This window comes from Dipodomys spectabilis, unplaced genomic scaffold (assembly GCF_019054845.1).
Source record: "Dipodomys spectabilis isolate Male_0828 unplaced genomic scaffold, ASM1905484v1 ptg000175l, whole genome shotgun sequence".
Classification (NCBI taxonomy): domain Eukaryota; kingdom Metazoa; phylum Chordata; class Mammalia; order Rodentia; family Heteromyidae; genus Dipodomys; species Dipodomys spectabilis.
This window is the reverse complement of record NW_024870852.1, coordinates 17,636,432-17,655,957: the sequence shown is the minus strand read 5'-3', so window position 1 is coordinate 17,655,957 and position 19,526 is coordinate 17,636,432. Positions and strand designations below refer to the sequence as shown.

At 43.9% G+C, this 19,526-nt stretch overlaps 1 protein-coding gene across 1 annotated transcript in view; it reads left to right on the top strand.

The window, feature by feature from the left end:
• Window positions 1-19,526, top strand: part of Ptprt (protein tyrosine phosphatase receptor type T) — a 702,580-nt gene that overhangs the window by 654,331 nt on the left and 28,723 nt on the right. The window contains exons 17-20 of the mRNA XM_042694435.1: window positions 5,111-5,187; window positions 13,273-13,309; window positions 14,761-14,858; window positions 17,896-18,012. Of these exons, the coding sequence (XP_042550369.1) occupies window positions 5,111-5,187; window positions 13,273-13,309; window positions 14,761-14,858; window positions 17,896-18,012 (329 nt within the window). The remainder of the gene's footprint in view (window positions 1-5,110; window positions 5,188-13,272; window positions 13,310-14,760; window positions 14,859-17,895; window positions 18,013-19,526) is intronic.

The window sequence follows — 19,526 nt, the reverse complement described above, 5'->3', positions numbered from 1 at the left end:
CAAAAGAATAAATAATGTGAAGAAGGCTGATCTGGACATTCATGTATAGATATTTGGTGGGCCTTAAAATTTCAGAACATTTGTGTAAATACCAAAGAGTATAAGTAAATACCAACGATCATAGATAACATGTTTAGCTGTGTAAGAAACTGTCTTGCTGAGTAGGAATAGCATTTTGCATTTCAACCAGCAATGAATGAGAGTTCCTGTTGTCCTGCATCCTCCTCTGCATTTGGTGATATCTGTGGTTTGGATTTGGGCCATTCCAATATGTCTATCTAATGACATCATGCTTTTTTATTTACTCATTGGTAGCACTGCAGTTTTAACACAAGGCCATGCGCATACCCCTAACTAACCCTTTTTGCTTTAATTATTTTACTCATAGAGTCTCGCTTCTCCCTATTTACCTACCACTGGTCTGGAGTTCAGTCCTCCCATTTATACAGCCTGAGGATGACAGGCATGTGCTGCCATACCTAGCTTTATACTGGTTGGAACATTTTTTCCCAGTCTGGCCTTGAACTGAGATCCTCCTGATGTTAGCCTCTAGAGTACCCTAGCGTGACAGCCAACTTCATTGTTGTTTCCATGTGAAATAAGACCTGTATATATCATCTGCATTTCTTCTTCGTATGTCCATCAGTTCTTTTGTACATTATTTAAATTGTTTTCTTATTTTTTGAGTTTAAAGTATTCTTTGTATATTTTAGATACATGATATCATTGATCAGATACAGGGTTGGCAAATATTTTCTCTTACTTTGTTACCTATAGCTTCATGATTTCCTAATATTTGCTTTTCACATCTACCTTTTCTTAAAAAGAAAATAAATCATCCTTTCTCTACTATGAGAATGAGCTAGAATTGGCTCTATTTTGCTAAGGAAAGCAAGATGAAGAGAGATTGGTTGACGTGCATCAAGACCAAGCTAAGCTTTGAACCCAGGCTTCAGCCATCTCTCCATACCCACATCATACCTTAGAAGTGTACTCTCCTTGCTGGACACCAGTGGCTCATGCCTATAATCCTACTCAGGATGCTGAGGTCAGAGGATCCCACTTTGAAGCTAGCTCATAAAAGAAAGTTTATTAGACTCATCTCTAATTAACCAGATGGAATCTCTGTCTTAATTTATTTTATCTTTCTTTATTTATCCCTAATTAATCTCTAATTATAAAGCCAGAACTAAAGCTGTGGCAAAAGGGCATAAAAGCTAAAGGACAATGCTTAGGCCCTGAGTTCAAAGCCCTAGTATTGGCACATACACACAAAAAGGAAACCCTTCTTGCCACTGGTCAGGCCAGGAGAAAATTAAGTTTGGCTTTCTTATACTAAAAGACTCTTCTACCAGCCTAGAAAAGAGAGACAAAATTTAGATGCCCTTCAGAACCCAACCTGGTCACTCAAGTTTTAATCACTTAATCCTGTGTGGAGCCAGGCATGGATGGCTCATGCCTGTAATCTTAGCTACTTCAGGAGGCTGAGATCTGAGGATCGTGGTTCAAAGCCAGCCCGGGCAGGAAAGTCTGTAAGACTCTTATCTCCTATTAACCACCAGAAAACCGGAAGTGCCGCTATGGCTCAAAGTGGTAGAACACTAGACTTGAGTGAAAAAAGCTCAGGAACACCCAGGCACTGCATTCAAGTGCCAGGACTGATGAAAATTACCAAAAAATACATATATAAAAAAATGTATGTGGAAAGCCTACTGCTGTCCCTTCATATTTAGTGCTTCCAGGATAGGGGGCTCTCTGCAGCTCCCCCAGTGTGCCTGATCTCTACTCTCCTTTGCTTTCACAGTTCCCTTTAAGGAAAACAGTTCTTCATTGTCCACTGGCCTAAGCCTTCTTCCTTTGGATGCCACTTTCATATGACTCTACAAGAAACCTGTCTTCCTGCTTTCTAAACTGGACACCTCCCTTCTGTGCATAGTCCTACTAAACTGGCAAAATCATAGCCCCTACAGTGAGCCCGGCACACAGTAGGTGCTCAGTAAGATGTGTTCTTAGTAAATGAGTGAAGAAGAAACAGCAGACCCCATGATCTAGTGGTCAGAGTGGCTTTCATTTTTAAGGATATCTAGCTAGAAGAAATAAGTTCATCTCTCTTTTTTTGTTGTTCACAGCTCTTGCTTTCTGATTTAAATTTTTTACTTTATATATTTAAAAAAATCTCTTTCAACATTTTAAACCAGAACTTCTGTTTCCAGTGCTATGGACCCCAGGGGCAGACATTATTCAATAAATAAAGGAGATTTCGGATCAATAAGTCATTAGTGAAACCATTACATGAAAATATAATATGGCATTTCTATTTTTTCAAGGCTTACAGTTTCTCTAACTGCTAGTGACAAAACTTGGCATCCCTGGGCTCAAAGTCAGCCACTAAGCCCGCTGGATGCCTGAGCCCTGGAAAGCCCTCTTCTTTGAGGCTGGAGAATGAAGGGAGCTGGAAGCCACCCATTTGTACACATGCTTCAATTCTACCTGTGAGATGCTCGAGGTCCCAGGACAGAGCAGAGCAGGAGCTCAGGTTCACAGGGACCTGACAGAATAGCTCTGTAACTGGGACAATTTGCTTAACCTCTCTGAGCTCTAGCTTCTTAATTCATAAATTGGGAAGACTCATTCATTGTGATATTATGTCAAGCGTAGTTTGAGGAGCAAGTGATTTAAGATGAATACATACATATTATATATTTATATGCACACACATATGTATATATGTGTGAATATATACATATATGTATATGTATGTATGCATATACATATATACATATGTATATATGTATATATATGTGTGTATACATATATGTATATATGTGTGCATATAAATATATATAACCATATAACTATATAACTCTCTCTCTCTACATATATATATATTTCAGGAATAGCTTAAAAATCAAACCCCTCACCAGGCATTGGTGGCTCATGCCTGTAATCCTAGCTACTCGGAGGTTACGATCTGATGATCACAATTCTAAAGTCAGCCTGGGCAGGAAAGTCCCTGAGATTCTTATCTCAAATTGTTCACAAAAAGCCAGAAGTAGAGCTGTAGCTCAAGTAGCTCAAGTGGTAGAGCATTAGCCTTGAGCACAAAAGCTCAAGGACAGCTCTCATGCCTAAGAGTTCAAGCCCTGGAATCAGCAATTAAAAAAAATCAAACTCCTTTTCTAACTCATACCCCGTTTCTCTATCCTCCACTCACCCAAAGTTATCCCCACTTCCTCCTTCCCCATGGAGAAGAAGAGTAGAGGTGTGTTTGGCATCAGCACAGTGCCCCATTGCTAATTCTGAATGAAGTGACTAACAGATAGGGGCTTGTATCCTCTACCAGTCCTGGGCCTGCTTGTCCCTAGCTTGCCTCTCCTACCAGACTCTGCATTGTGGGGAGCTGGCCTCTGAAAATCAGAGCCTGCCCCTTGTCTCCCAGTCCCACTGGAGAGGTTCATAGTAGCTCCAGTTCCAGCCAAGTGTCCCCAGCTCCTGAGTTCTGGGAACCCCCACTCCTCTCTCTGTGCCTTGGAGCCCCCTTGCTTTTCTCTCAGTTATCTAGTTCTCCTGTCATCTGCTCTTCAAATTTTCCTCCCTCACCTGACAACCACTTCTCTGTGGTTAATCCCCCCACCGTGTGTGCTTGAGGTGGTATCTGATGCCCTGCATACACCCCCTTTGAAAGCAGGAACACCTGAACTCACAGCTGAGAGGACCCCACTCTTCTATGCTCTGCCATTTACTGGCCAGGAGCCTGAGCAGTTTCATCCACTGCAATGAAACAGGCCAACTGAACCCACTGGCCACTCTCATGGAGTCATTGTGAGGATTCATTAAGGCCATCCATTTACATATTCACCACGTCCTCACTGATGCCTGCCTGCCTGCCATGTGGCACACTATTTTAGTTTTTGAGGTGCAAGGGATAGAACAGGGAACAAGACAGGTAATATCCCTGTTCTTAGGGAGTTCCAATTGCTTAGAAACAATCCACATGCTTGGGAACTTCAGAGTGTAGTCAAAATCTAAGGGTCTAAGCTGACTTGAACTTTTTCATCCTTGGGAGTTCCTGAAGATGCCCAGAGCTCACCAGCCTACTAGCTGTATATTCCACCCTTGTACTGGAGCAAGGCTGACTGGCCAATGGATGCAGTGACTTTATAACAGACATACAATGATCTAGGTTGTAAACTAAGGGCCTTCTCCTGCCAGATCTAAACAAGCTGTTCTCTTTGCATATGCCTATTAACATGTCAGGGCTCACTTTAATTACATAAGGGATTATCCTGATTCTTCTGCAGTACCATTCTTGATAGTTGCATTTGCTGTTATTTGAAGGAAGCATGTTATTGATTAAAACCTGTAAGTCTTCATCTATGCTTAGCTTGTGTTTGAAGAGGTATCTTCAGTAACATGATATTTAGTTACTGAAGACCACTTTTATCATGATTTAGTCAACCTCACTTCAGTGGTGATATTGATAATGATATGCTGCCCACAATCTGTTTGCACCAATGCTCAGGGAAGCAAAAGAAAAGCGATTTGGCCACATGTGAGAAATAGGTGAACTTGCTGTTTGTAAGCAAGCATGAAAATGGAGCTAATGCTCAGGCTCTACACTCTCTCCCTCTCTCATATATCTATATTGATCTCTCTTGCAGGGTCCTAGGAAACTGGCATTTTCACCTCTAAGTTAATAATGCAATTACTAAGAAAAGGAGAGGAGAAAAAGAAACAGGAATAGATGGGGGAATATATGTTCAAAGCCCATTATTTACATGTATGGAAATGTTATGAGGAAATCCCTAACTACATACAATTTAATATATTCCCTCTTCCCCCTACATATGAAGAAGTGGGTGAGTCACTTGCTCAGATAAGTAATAACAAAACCAGAATCCACATGGAAGGCAGAAAAAACAAGGAAAGATGTGTCTCCAGATTCATTTTAAGCATCAGCTTCCTGATTTGAAAATACCTGAGAGGAATGTGAAGGCTTAAATGAGAGTGTGGTATGAGACCAGGTACAGAAGATCTAAAGGGCGGAATTGATGGCTCATCGCTCCAATTCCTCTCACCCACCCTTCCCTGCTTTCTGTTCTCTCTGCAGATGACCATTCCCGAGTGAGGCTGCTGGTACTGGATGGAGACCCACACTCTGACTATATCAATGCCAACTACATTGATGTGAGTGTCTTCATGGGGCTGGGCAGATGGAGTCTAGAGTTGGCTGTGCATGCTCAAGATCTGGGGCTGTCCCTGACCTGTCCCTTCAAGGATGACCTTTGCCGAATATATTCAGAATAGTCTGGACCCAAGTTGATTTGCGTGGCCCAAGCTGTCTATCATCTCAAGTTACATCCTCCTTCAGGCAGAATGGACTAGCCTACTCTATAGAGGCCCAGGATGACTGCCAGTCTTATTCATTCAGCCCAGGAATTCATTTGCATATGTCTCTATTTAGCCTTTCATTTAAAGGTGCAGACATTAAGGCAACAACAACAACAAAAAAAGTTAAGTGCCCACTGTTTATGCTAGATGCTGTGCATGGGAATTATAAAGCAAAAAAAAAGAAAGAAAGAAAGAAAAGAAAATGCCACGATCTCTACCCTCTAGATTCTCAGAAAGGAGATAAGCTACGCACATCAATAATGCTGGGGCAAACTAGAAAGTGGTAAGTGTCACAGGTTCAGATAAAATGCTGCAGGGATTCAGAAGTGTGAAAAAATATCACTCCTTCCATCAGGGATGCAAAAGGTGATGTGAGCCAAAGCTTCAGGCACAAGCAGAATTTAAAATCAAAGAGAGGGAAGAGGGGCCTCTGGTTAGAGAGAGCTGAAACTAAGATGGGTCTGCTGAAAGGGACGGACAGAGCAACTCCGTTTGAAGGGTGAAGGAGTTACAGTGGAAAGAGTAGAAAAGAAGGTCAGTGCTAGCTTCCGGTGGCTTAGCTGACTACACGAAGGAGATGGGACTTGATCATTTTTTAAACATTTTCTTTTCTTAATTCTTGTTAATTTATTGTTGTTGCAGAGGTGATCTAGAGAGGGATTACACTGACAAACATCAGATAATAAGTCCATTTCCTTTGGTACAGTGTCATCTGTCCCCTCATTCTCTCCGTTTTCTTTTTTTCTATTATGTTTTTATTACCTTGTAGTAGTTATACAAAGGGGTTACCGGTCAATAGATCAGTCTATGAAGATCATGTAGTTTGATTGCTATGTTACCCCTTTCGTCATTCTCCATCCCTCCCAACCCCATCCATCTCCTGTTTTCCTAGTTTCATAGGATATGTATTGACTATTGTGACCACATTCTCCCGCCCCTTCCTCTCTTCAATCATTTACCCCACTTCCTTGACCATCCCCCCCACACCCACCTCAAGTACCATCTTCCTAGTATTCACTTTGGTAGACTGTGACTTCGTTCTGACACCATTGGAATTCTCCCCTGCACATACCATACTTTGGCTAATACATTTGTGTACATGTGCATATGACCCATATTTGTTTACTTGTATATTTATAAATTAGGTCTAACTTAGACATATGGGAAAAAACATGTGTCCTTTGTCTCCTTGAGCCTGACTTACTTCACCCCACGTATTTTTTTTCCGGGATCATCCATTTCTTTGCAAATGGTATAATATCATTCTTCCTAATGGATGAATAGAGTTCCATTGTGTGTCTATACCACATTTTCCTAATCCATCCATCCATCCATTGAAGGCATCAATAGGAACCAAGAAAGATATTCACAGAAGTGAGAGAGTTTTTAAAGAGACAACATGGGTCACTGTGGCCAAGCGGACAGACACTGTGGCTCCTGTGGCCAAATGAACATTCTAGCATGGCTGATTCAAGCCAGGCTTCTCTGGACCTTGAAGGATGGCTCTGAGATTGGCCCTGGTCCTTGAGATTCCCAAATGTATTTGTAGATAAACTATTACGTGCAGTGACATGCTTTGCAAATTTTCTCATCATCTTCCCTGAGCCAGATGGTTCATCAACTCAACAAATACTTACTGAGCTTTGTGTTGGTCATCGGTTTGTCTGCCCTGAGACCTGTTTCTTCATCCTTCTCCATTCTACTTTGCAGTGCCAGTGGCAGCATTTGGGTGCACAGGAGCTTGAGTATAGTGTGTGGGGAGAGAGGGAGGCTGGCTTCATCAATGAGAGAGAATGATGAGAGATTCAAGGAAGAAAGAAGCATGTATGTCCCTTTCTCATCCCCTTTCTTGGGTGGTCAGTTCAAGTCTGACCATGGTATCCTGTCTACAGCTCCAGGCTCCCTCAGTGAGACTCCCCATGGTTTTAGCTCCTTCCAGAGAGCCCCAGCTCATGAACCCTGTTATCTTCTCTGTCTTCTATTGTCTCACTGGTTCGAAGAAGGCCCCCATGGGCCCTTTGTCATCTCGACTCCTCCATCAGCTAGTGTAACCAACTCCCTGTATTGAATTCCCTCTGTTTGTAACACTTGCAGTGGCTTCTGTTTTTCTGACTGAGACTGGAGCATCAGTGGAAGCAAAGAAAGAAAGTCTCTGCCTCTATACCCCTTTGGGGAGACCTTGCAAGGAGGTGGTCAGTTCTGAGTAGCTTGCCTCCAAACAGAGCAAAGCACTCCAAGCATTCAGCCGCCCTCTTCTGCATGGATCTAGTATTCATTTCACAAACACCAGGCAGACCCTCCTTCATTCTGTGCTAGAAATAATAACCTTTCACATCACATCTTTGGCCTCAAGTAAACTCAGTTTGGTGAGAGAGTCTGATAGGAAAAAAATAGGAAAAGAGACCCTCACAGAGCAGGGATTCTGTAGGTTAAAAACCTCAAGGAGGGGAAGAAGGATTAGAGAAGGCTTCTGTACCTTCTGTACCATGCCTTAGATTAAAAAAAAAAAAGAGCCAGACAGAAAGTAACAATGTATCGTGCTAGAGTTACCATACCTCACAGGGTAAATGTCACTACAACCCATTTCTGGAGGAGTAAACTAAGATCCTCAAGGCTAAGTGATAGTAAAGAAAGAAAAGCAGGAGGTTTAATCAGGAGTCACTCCCCCACCATATCCTGCTGCCTCTAAAAATAGCAGAGCAGTGACAATAGCAGCATGTTCGCAATGCATCACCTCTGGGCTTCGTCCAGACTTCTTCATGCCCTTTCTCGATGGGTCTTACCACTTTTACTTTCTCCCATTTTATGACTGTAGTTGCTGAGATTTGGAGCTTGTAAAGCTTCTCCAAAGCCATGGAGCTGGTCAGAGAAAGAATCAGAATCCACCCCAGAGCTGAAGGACTCCCTGAGCAATGTTCTTTGTCTTTCCTCTCCATCTGCCCCTGTCATCACCCTGTAGGCACCATTCCATGGGGACTTGGGCAGCACAGCTGTACATGTTGGTCGAGGATTTGCCTTCCTTTTCTCCTTGATCTTGTCTGTGTCTAGATGGATGGGACAGACCTCAGGGCCCCAGCCTATCCAGGGGTATTGCAGGCTGGCTGATCTATTTGTCATCTGAATGGAAAACACCCAGCCACTGCCCTTGTCACTCTATCCACAATTGACTGGCTTCTACTGGTTTTTGTAAGGCAACAACTGAAATGGTTGTAAATGGAAGTAAATCTCTACAGCACTAATACTAACCAGGTTTCCTGTGTCTACCATGTTGTATCATTACAAGGCTTTTTGCCAGCCTATAAAGACAGGAAAACAGGGATCAAGGTTAAGAGCATTGCCCAAAGTCACACAGCTAGACTTTAATTCTCTGCCCAGCTAGAATATACTACAACCCCCTCCTCTTCTCTGTAAGAAGTAGATTGTGCCAGCATGCCAAATGCCTGTGCCACACGCTGTCCTAATAGGCTATGTCAAACCCTGGGCTGCATGAAGGGCTAACAAGACTACAGTCATGAATTTGATCCTTGTTGGGCGTGTTGAATGCAGGCCTTTCTAATGACTACCTTTTTGTGATTATGAGTAAGTTACTTTTTCTGGTCTCTGCAAAAGGAATAATACCCACCTACAAGTAAATCATAACTGATGCTAAAGTACCCATCAGAGTACCTAAAGGGAACAGAGGCCCATTCAAAGGAGGTAACCGAGGAGAGTCTAATAAAGATGTGAATAGAATTGGAGGAAGTCAGCAGACAAGGTGTAGGTTTTGAAGCTGCAAACAGTAAAGGGCTCTCACTAGATGGAAGGATGAATTAGTAGAGGGTGTTAGGAAGTAACTATTGTAAGGGGCAGGGGTCTCTATAAGGAGAGGGCTGTAGCTTGACAGAAAGCCAGACTAATTCATGCTGACTTGGCAGAGAGGGACTTAGAAGGACATAAGCCCCAATCTCCTGCTGGTTTCTGAACCTCTGCCTGAGCTCCCAGTTGGCCAGAAGAAAAATGGTATGGGAAGCCATGGTGCAGTTCCTAAGATCAGCCTCCGGAGCAGAACAGAGTATAGAGGAAGAGAGGAGAAGTAGACAAAAGTAGAAACCAAGCACAAGCACCTTCTTGCGGTGATAAAACTGTGGGGAAGGAAATAGAGGAATCACATTAATTGTGAGCCTACTGGATTCTCTAGCAAAGTTAACTCTTAGGGCCTTCATGGAAATTCCAGGTAACACACACACACACACACACACACATACACACACACACGTGCATATATGCACACACCCATTTGTCTTCCTTTGCACTGGTCTGTACCCTGGCCAGATGCCTTCCTATCTCTTCAAAAAAAGCTAACTGCTCAAGTTAGAATCCTTTCTCCACAATTGGATCTGGACAATTCATTAAAATGTCTCCATTTGGATAATGAGCTGGATGGGGCCAGCCCTGATAGGGCCTCCAGAGGCCATGATCTGCTGCTGCTGTCTGAACCTTCCACGGGCAGGTTTGTTTGCACACCCGAAAACGTATTGGCCACTTGAATCTGTTATAAATTACCAGCCTGGAAATAAATATCGTATCTAGGTCCCCAGTAAGTAACAGATGCAGGAGTGTAGAGTGAGATAAATGCATTTTGGATGCAAACTTCTTTCCCATTGCTCACAGACAGATGGAGGCAGGCCCAGTGCTGGTTTGCAGGCAGGCTGCGTGCTGTGTAGGTGGGACTTAAATGAACTCCAAGTTCTTTTAAGGTTAGGAAGTTTGCAGTACCAGCTCTTGGCAAATCCCCAGTGGAGACCCAATTGAGCAGTACATTTCCTTTTATCTCCTTCACTGAAGAGTCTCGTGGTGGGAATCATTTCTCCTCAGGGAATGTGTGGGTTTCCAGAGGTCAGCAAGGGTATCTTTGCTTAGTTGTAGCATGGGGACTGTCACCCAGCTTGACTGTTTTCAGTATGTTTAAATCAAGGCTAAAAGGCCAGGCAAACTTCTTACTGCTAGCAACACAGTCATGAGCCAGCTGGACATGAGCAAGTTGAGTAAGTCTTCCTTGATGGAGCTCCCATTTAACTGGGAGAGACAGACAAGCCTGTATATGACTAAAGCACTGTAATCCTAGCTACTTGGAAGGCTGAGAGCTGAGGATCACAGTTCAAAGCCAGCCCAGGCAGGAAAATCCATGAGATGCTTATCTTTGGTTAACCAGCAAAACACTGGAAGTGGAGATGTGGCCTAAGTGGTAGAGAACCAACGTTGACTGAAAAGCTAAGGGACAGTGACCTGTCTCTGAGTACAAGTCCTGGTAGAGAATTGAAGGGGAGAGAAGCAGACAATGTGGACAGAGAAGGGCTATCTGGGGCCATGACTGCCAACACCACAGAAGGCTGAAGAGACAGAGCTAGGGAGAGAGCAAGGTACTCCTTTACCTAGGAAGAGGCATGACTGCCACCGGGAATGACCAATGATGAGGCCCTGTACAGAAACTTGGCCTCATCTCCTAAGTGTTCCAAGGCCCCTGAGCACTGGAGCACTAGTGGGAAGACTGCTGAAAAACAGAATGGCAGGGAGACCAAGAGACCCAAACTTGGCTTAATTAAGAAGCCAATTAAACCAGCACCTCCTCAGAGAACATCCCTCGGGCCTTCATGGCTGAGTCAATTCCTGTGGGTGTTCCACAGAGCGCTGCATCTACCCATTTAGTGCCTCTTACCCCAGTTTGTTGATGTGTGAAAACTGCTCTAAAGAAGAGCCCACATTTATCTGCTCCACTTTTGTGTTTTCTGATGTTGTGTTCTTAGTGGTAGGCTCCCTTGAACCCCTGTTCATTAAATATTAAACCAGAGTCAATAAAGGCAAGCACAGAATGACCCTCAGCCATCTAACATCACAATTTAGATGTGAATTTCTGCCTCCAAATTTCATTTCATTGACGTGTGTGTGTGTGTGTGTGTGTGTGTGTGTGTGTGTGTGTGTGTGTGTGTGTGTGTGTGTGTGTGTGTGTGTGTGTGTGGTGCTTGGGTTTGAACTCAGAGCTCTGGGCCTTATACTTGCTAGGCAGATGCTTTACCACTTGAACTACACCTCCAACCCTTTCTGCTTTAGTTATTTTTCAAATAGGACCTTACACTTTTCCTCAGATCAGCCTAGGACCAATCTATAACCCCCATCTGCCACCCAGCCTGGCCCTATTAACTTTTAAGAAAACCAGAATCTTCCAGATCATAGTTTTCTTCAAGATCTTTGGTCTTGTAGCCCATGCACTAAAGGGGTACTGTAACATAACCTCAAAAACATCTTATAACCCCTTCTACAACTAGTTAATAAAAAATAAAATAGTATAATACGATTCATTTCAAAACCTCACCTATGCATGCATGCATGTATTCCATCAACTAGTCTTTGTTGAAAACTCTGCCTTGCTCTAGATGGACCAGGTAGAGAAGAGTATAAAACAAATAAAAAAAAAACCTCAGTGTGACACATGCTGCTGTGTTCCCTGGGCATACACAAGGTCTTCAGGAAGACTTAGCTCTACACCACAGAAGGTCTTGTATCTGAAGACCTAGGAGGTGGGGCCAGAGCACAGGGTCCATGGCATTATGGGAGCAGATGAAGAAGGAAATGAGGCTGTGGGTGAGGCTGGAGACAGGTGATGAGCTCTAAGCTGGGGCTTCTGGCAGTGTTGGGTGCTGAGAATTGCTCTAGAGAATGACCATCATTTGGGGGAAACCTACTGGATATTCATGAGTGAATTAGAAACAAAGATAAAGGAATGTACAGGGAGCTCATATACTGACTAGTCTCACCAGAACCTCAGCAATGTCACACTAACTACACCAAAAGCCACAGAGATGGCAAATCTGAAACAAACCGTCTACCTTGATGGGACAAAAACACAGTGACAAAATTTAAGATCAAAGCATGGTGCATCAGACTTAAGGACTTACTTTCTTTAGACATGTTTAGACATAAAGGTTAATCAATTTTAACACTTCCAATGTCTCTCTATCCATAGGCTCTATAGTTGGCCTTTGTGGGTTTTTTAAATTATCCATTTATCCATCCAGCTTCCAAATACCAGTTGCATTTAGTGCTCTGTGCTAAATACAGATCTGTTAGTCTCTCAAGTTTCTACTCAATGAGATACACTACTTCTCTGTAATAAGAATTGGGACAAAAGAGATCACTCATCACCTCTTTCCCAAAGGATGTAAGTTTATGAGTCAATGGGGCAATCTTACAGCAGAGATGAGATGGGTTTATAGGAGCTCTCTGAAATGCCCCAACCAGAAACGGGTTTTTAAATCAGCAAATAGTTTATAAGTCTGCGAGTTCATCCCTCCATAGGATCCTTTCTGCAGCCAGAACTTTAATTGCAAGCCCAACTGTGCTGGCAGAAAGAAGCAATGTGGCATCCTTCCCATTTTCTTTTTCTAATTGTTACTAATGCAAGAAGTCAACGATAGAATTGTTTTCTTCAGTTCTCTTCTCTGGCTGTCCCTTAGGGCCTTGTAAAGTGTTCTGCATATAATTAAGGTACAGGAGAGACTTTGTGATAGTTCATATCCCCCATAAAACTGAAAACTCCTCCTTTCTTTTTGAGCACATGATCATAAAGGATGCCCACCCTTAATATTTTGCTCCTAGTGTTACTGGCCCCAAGTCAAGCCCAAACGGATGTCTCAAAAAGAATAGCTAACATCTAGTGACTTACTAAGTACTTTATATGCATCAGTTTATTTAATCTTTGCCACTTCTCTGGGGAATGGCTACTACTATTCCCATTTCACTATGAGGAAACCAAGCCAGGAGAACATATTTATTAACTTGGTGCTGCTTGCAAGTTTCAAATGGAGACTCTTCCACTATAGTTGTTTTTTTTCTCCTGTTATCTAGGGGTACCATCGACCCCGGCACTACATCGCCACTCAAGGTAAGAGTTCTCTATCTACCTGGCGGCTTGGAGGGACCACAAGGGTTCCAGGGAGGATGGGTTCTGGGAAATCACAGCAAGCTCCATTGTCCACTCCTCCAATGCCCACTAACCCTGCACTGATTTGTAGATAAAGGAAATGGGCCCTTCTCTGGAGAAGAGGGGTTAAGCTCCATTAGCAAAGAAACCCAACCAGAGCAGAGCTAGAGAACCCCTAGAGGCCCTTGAAAGGACAAGATAGAAGGTATGCTCTAGGGAGGAGAGCAGAAGGAACTATCTGTCCACCAGGACATGTCACTGAGGGGAGAAGCCAGAAGCATGGGGCTTTAGCAAGTGCCACCCAACAGGGCTGGAGCTAAAGGTACCTTGTTGTCTCGTGTACATGCCTGCCAAAGAGCTACAGCCAGCTGCCCTTAGAAGCCTATTTGGCAATATGTTAGCAGAGGTTTAAAAATGATTACACCTAGCCAGGCATGGGTGGCCCACATCTCTAATCCTAGCTACTCAGGAGGCTGAGATCTGAGAGTGGCAGTTCAAAGCCAGCATGGACAGGAAAGTCCGTGAGGCTCTTATCTCCAAGTAACCACCAGAAAAACAGAAGTGGAGCTATGGCTCAAAGTGGCAGAGTGAGCAAGAAAGCCTTGAGCAAGAAAGGCTGAGGGATATTACCCAGGCCTTGAGTTCAAGCCTAACAATGGACCAGGAAAAAAAAAAAAAAAAGATCACACCTTTCAAAACCTTCTCAGAAGAAATAGGAGGGGGTGGAGGGAGAAGGACAATTACATCTTTTTTTAAAAAGCATTTTTACAGCATTATCTTTGCTAGAAAACATAGTGAAAAATCCTAAATGTTTGATAATGGAAAACTTGGCTCAACAAAGTGTGGTCCCTCAGTATTGTAGAAAATTCTGCAGCTATAAAAAAAAAAATTCCACACTTGCGGAGAATTTTTAAGGGCACCAAAAATGCTTATGATAGATATACTTATTGCAATAAATACATACATATACGAATAAACACAGAAAAGTAGCATTCAAACTTTTATATCAAATACATGAATTACTTTCGTAATTTTAAAAAATGATGAAGACCCAAGACATTCAAAGAGTAATTTCCTAGGAAATTGCTCTGGACTGTCAGATCCTATCTTCTACTCCTTGACTATATTTTCTTCCCCTTCCCCTTAAAAAAATATTTTCTGTTCAGACTGACGATAAATGCCTCCGGCATTTGGCAAGTGTAAAATTGTGCATCTTCTGCTCTAACCCTCACCGACAGAACCCTCCCGGCCCTAATTCCTTCCTGTCTCTCATTGCAATCCTACAGCCTATTTTTTTAAAAAAATAAAACTCTCTCGGACACAGCCCCAAACAGTACCAATACTGTGATAGAGCAGTCTGTGCGGCTCCTTACTTCACCATCTCTAACCATAACCATCTTCTCTGTTGGCAGGTCCCATGCAGGAGACAGTGAAAGACTTTTGGAGAATGGTGTGGCAGGAGAACTCGGCCAGCATTGTCATGGTCACAAACCTCGTCGAGGTGGGCAGGGTAAGGCTCTCCTGCAGTTGCCTGGCCAGAGGGTGTTGGAGATGTGCCCCAGGGTACTTGGGTGCCATGTGGTGTCCCAAGTACTTTCTAGGCAGGATTCTCCCAGCAGCCTCCGGGGGAGACAGAGCCCCTCCTAGGTCACATTCCAAAGGAGTCCTTCCCTTTCAAATCCCCACCCTTCTCTCCACCCCCTGTCACTCTGTTGATGACATCACCTCCTCTCTTTGGAGGAAATTAAAGCATCAGCCACGATCTCCCTCATCATCTCATCACAAAAGCTGCATCCTGATTGCATCTATAACCCTCTTCTCGTTCTTCCCATCTGTTGTCAAGTTTGGCCATAAGAAATGACTGTTTCTGTGCATTCAGCAGAACCTCAATGGCTAACAGTCAGCCATTTCTTAGGGCTGAGCCCAATCCAGCAGAAGCTCAGCCTTCACCCTTTCACACGTGAGCCTACTGCTTTGAACCTTTGATTCTTGCTCAGGGATTTTTCTCCTCAGAAACTAAGTTTCTTCCTCATGGCTGAGATTATCCCCTCCCCCCTGCATACAGATGTGCTCAGTACCTTCCACCTTAAAATAAAACAAAAAAGAAAAACCAAAGTCAAGATGGGCAAGCAACAATGGCTGTCCTGTTTCTACTTTACTGCCCCAACTTTAAAGACGCCTCCCATCAAAGCTGTTTCTTTGCTCTGTTCTCTTCTGCCCACTTTGGTGGGGCTCCTCCTTTCCTTTCACCAGGAGCAATATTGCCATGGCCATTCACATCCTTCATGTGGACAGACCCACTCACCACTCCTTTCTTCTCATCTTTCTCTGTCTCTCAGCAACCTCTGACTCTTTGCTACTCACTCCTCCTTCTCTGACCTCAAAACCTTGCTGTTCTTCAGCGCTCAGGCCTTGGTCCCCCTCTCTGCTTCTGTTTAGCCTCTGCTGTAGGCGGTCCTTAACTAGAGCTTAGAGGTAAGATGATGACTCCCGGTTTGCTTCTGCCTACTTGGTTAGCTGTGACTGGTGGGCGGGTTGAGCTATATAGCTTCAATCAGAACTCAAAGGGCCTCTTGTCTATGAGAATGAACTCACTAAGAGTGGGCAGGTAAGTGTTTACCCTGGCAAGAATGGAATAATCCATAAAAAATAAAAACAAAGAACCTTAGCCACGGTCATGGGAAGGGGAAACTAGGCTTTCATAATTTATTTAAGAGGTGTGGACAGCTCATGACCAAATAGGAAATGAAGGCCTGGTGAGGTTTTATTCTTGAGTTCACCCTTATCTGGCTCATTCCTCAGTTTTACAGATGAGGATACAGACCTTCCCCACCACCCCCAGGGGTGAGTCATTGCCCTGAAAGAACCCAACATTCAGAACCTGACATTCAGTCTGTTCAAATTCTTGCCCATGGATTTAGGCCCAGGTTGCAGCTACTGTGGACAGGAAGGCCAGCCCAGGGTTTGAGCATTCAGAGGCAAATCCAGGCTGGCTCCAACACATCCCTCATTGGAAATAGATCTCCTCAATGGGTAGATCTTGAGTTTATGTTGGATTTAAGGAGAAGACAAGTTTCCCAGTAGCACTCCTGCTTGTGGGCAGATGCTAGGCCAAACACTTGTATGCATCAAATTTGTCTTACAATGATGTACAAGACAGCATTCCTAGCTCTTATTCAGCCTGAGGTTGCATGCTAGCCCTATCCCTTACCAAGGTTTCCTCTGTATGACTTTCTTAGCTTCCCGATGCTCAGATCCTCATCTGTAAAATGGGGATGATAAGAATATCTGCAGTTGTGGCAACAAATCAAGATTAACCGAGTAACACCGAGTGAGTGGCGTTAGATCACGTTAAGTGTTGTCTGTCATTAATAGGCAGAGGGTCAGGGAAGTTTCAGCAGTTTCTGGAAGTTATTCAGCTACTGACTAGGACAACAAAGAAATGATTAAATTTGCCTCTATACCCTATGGCCCTTTATCAGTGTTTCCCTAAGTGGGTTCCATTGGATGCTAGTCTGCAGGATGCTCAGTGAGAAGAGGGTTCCATGGTTAAATAGGTTTGGGAAATGCTGGGTCCTCAGTCCCTTTTGGAGAGTCCTAAGACATAGCATCAACAGATTTGAGGATCTGAGTAGTCCTATAGCAAAGCAGCCTGTTTAACTTTGTTGAATCGGCATTTCCCAAACTCATTTGACCACAAAACCTTTTGTGTTTGTTTGTTTGTTTTTTGTTTTTTGTTTCGTTTTTGTTTTTGTTTTGTTTTGTTTTTACCTAATACCTATTAGCACCCAGCGGAACACACTGTGGGAAATGCCACGCTAAGCCGTGCGGCGTCCCCCGGAATGGTAATAATGCTTTTGTTCTTTTAAGGGGAAAACCGAACTCTCTTTTTCCTCAGTGAAGTGTGACTCAGAGTTGAGTGTGGGATAGCTTGTCTGTAGTTCCGGTGCCCACTGTGTCAAGGCTGAGAACAATTGTGACTCTTCCCTTTGAGCCTAGAATGTTCCATCCTTTCCCCAGTGAAGAGCCTTCCTCCTCCCCATCCCCCAAGTACCACCTGTGAATAAAGACCCTCTCCCGACCATGTGTGCTTCCACCTCCTTGCTGTTTCCCCAACCTTTATTCTCATCTTTGTTCTGCTGATAAAACTCAGCTGTTCCTCCCCCATGGCAGCCAAAAGTACAAAGTTGACCTTGAACTTGTCACCACACCCTAGGTGTGATAGTTTCCATCTGTAGAGCTAGGCTACCGATGCCCACTTGTCTTACCTAGTTCCGTCTGATCATAGTGTCATGATTCATTGGGAAATCACAAGGAGCTTGGAAAAAAGAAGGTACCACTATTATTTCTCATGGCCCTAGTTCCTCTGGGAGTGAACTTGGCCCTGTGCACTTTGATGAGCCACGGCCAGCTGAGCACCCCGTGGACAGGAATACCACCAAAGTCTCCCCCTGGGTTATTTAAATGGGAAAGCCAGAGTTGATGGCTCTGCCACCTACTCACACAGCCTCATCGCTGTTCTTTCCCTGTCTTTCCCTTGGCCACAGGTGAAGTGTGTACGATACTGGCCAGATGACACAGAGGTCTATGGAGACATTAAAGTCACCCTGATCGAAACAGAGCCCCTGGCAGAATACGTCATCCGCACCTTCACTGTCCAGAAGGTAAGCTACTCTTGGCTGTGGGCAGCCTGTCCACAGAGCCAGCTGGCGTGTCTGTTCACTCAGACAAGTGGAGACCAAGGCCCTGATCTCTGCCTGACCCCACAATTTGTACCAGTCCGCAATCAGATCAGCAAAGCCCACAACTAGTGGAAGGGACAGACAGACTGTAACAGACATGTCCATGGAATGAAGACATGCTATGATGAAAGCTACAAGGCAGAAAGGGGTAGAGAGAGAAAGCTGGAGAATGAAGAGAGGAACCTCCCTGGAGGAGGAAGGCTTGGAGTGGAGAATGAAGGAAAGGATGGAAGAAATAGTATTCCTATGCGTGGAGGAGAGGAGTGTGGAGAGGAGAAAGGCCTCCCTGGTCACTGAAGTTTCCGGAAGTGAGTTTAGGTCCTCCAGAGGTATTTCTCAATGTGTTTGGGCTTTGCAGGGGAGAGCGGGGGAGAGGGAGGCCCCGGTGGGCATCGGTACTTGAGAAGGGCAGGTTGTTACTGACATCTAGTGGATGGAGGCCAGAAGTGCTAGCAAATTACCTACCACACACAGCACGGCCCCTGTGAGGAATTTATCAAGCCCAACAAGGTAGTTTCAAAGTCATGAGATGCTAGTCTAGTTTTTGAAGGAGCTCACGTCAAAGGAGCACGATGAGATCCAGATAATAATTATTATCCATACGGTCCATTATATAGTCATTGAAATTCTATCATTACTCTTATATACAGCAGCGTAATCCCAATAAACCTATTGTAAATGAGAAATATCGTCATTTGAAAACTCAGGTTAAGGAATCCTAACCCACTCAACACCATTTCTTAGCCATACAGGACTTGCTGTATTGTATTGTTGAGCCTTGGGATGGTGTGACTGACATCTGGCTTGCTGCCTTACACGAGTGTCATACTACATATGACATACTGAGAGCTAAGGATCATGGCTCAAAGCCAGCCCTGAACTAAGTCTTCAGTTAAATTATCCCTCTGGGACTCTCCTCCACCTACCACCCATCCCCCCAGCAAGAGCATGAACGACTCCAAGAACAGAAATTATGGCTTTTATGTCTCCCTTCCTAGGACCAAGCACAAGTCTAGGCACAGATGACCCTTAGGAAATATTGTTTAACATGAGTTGAACAATCAACTAAGTTCTTCCTCGTGGATGCTCTTCAAATATATGTAGGAGAGCACTATGTAGGAAGGATCGACAGGGTGAATGGCATGAGCGAAGACTGACATTTATCCTGGCCAAGGAATGGTCAGGAAAGCAAGACTAGGCATGAGGGTACCGGTAAGAGCACAGGACAGAGGAGCCCATCTGGGCCCTACCGGCTCCTTCTGTCAAAAAAAGCTCTCCATTAGTTTCCCATCCTATAATTCTAAACAAGAATCTAATTAGTGGCATAGTCTGCTAAACTTGTTAAGCCTTAAAAGCCACGTAGACCATCACTGACAAGACTATAAGACTTGGAGGACACCAGATGTCAAAAAATAAAACAAAACAAAAGCCTTGTG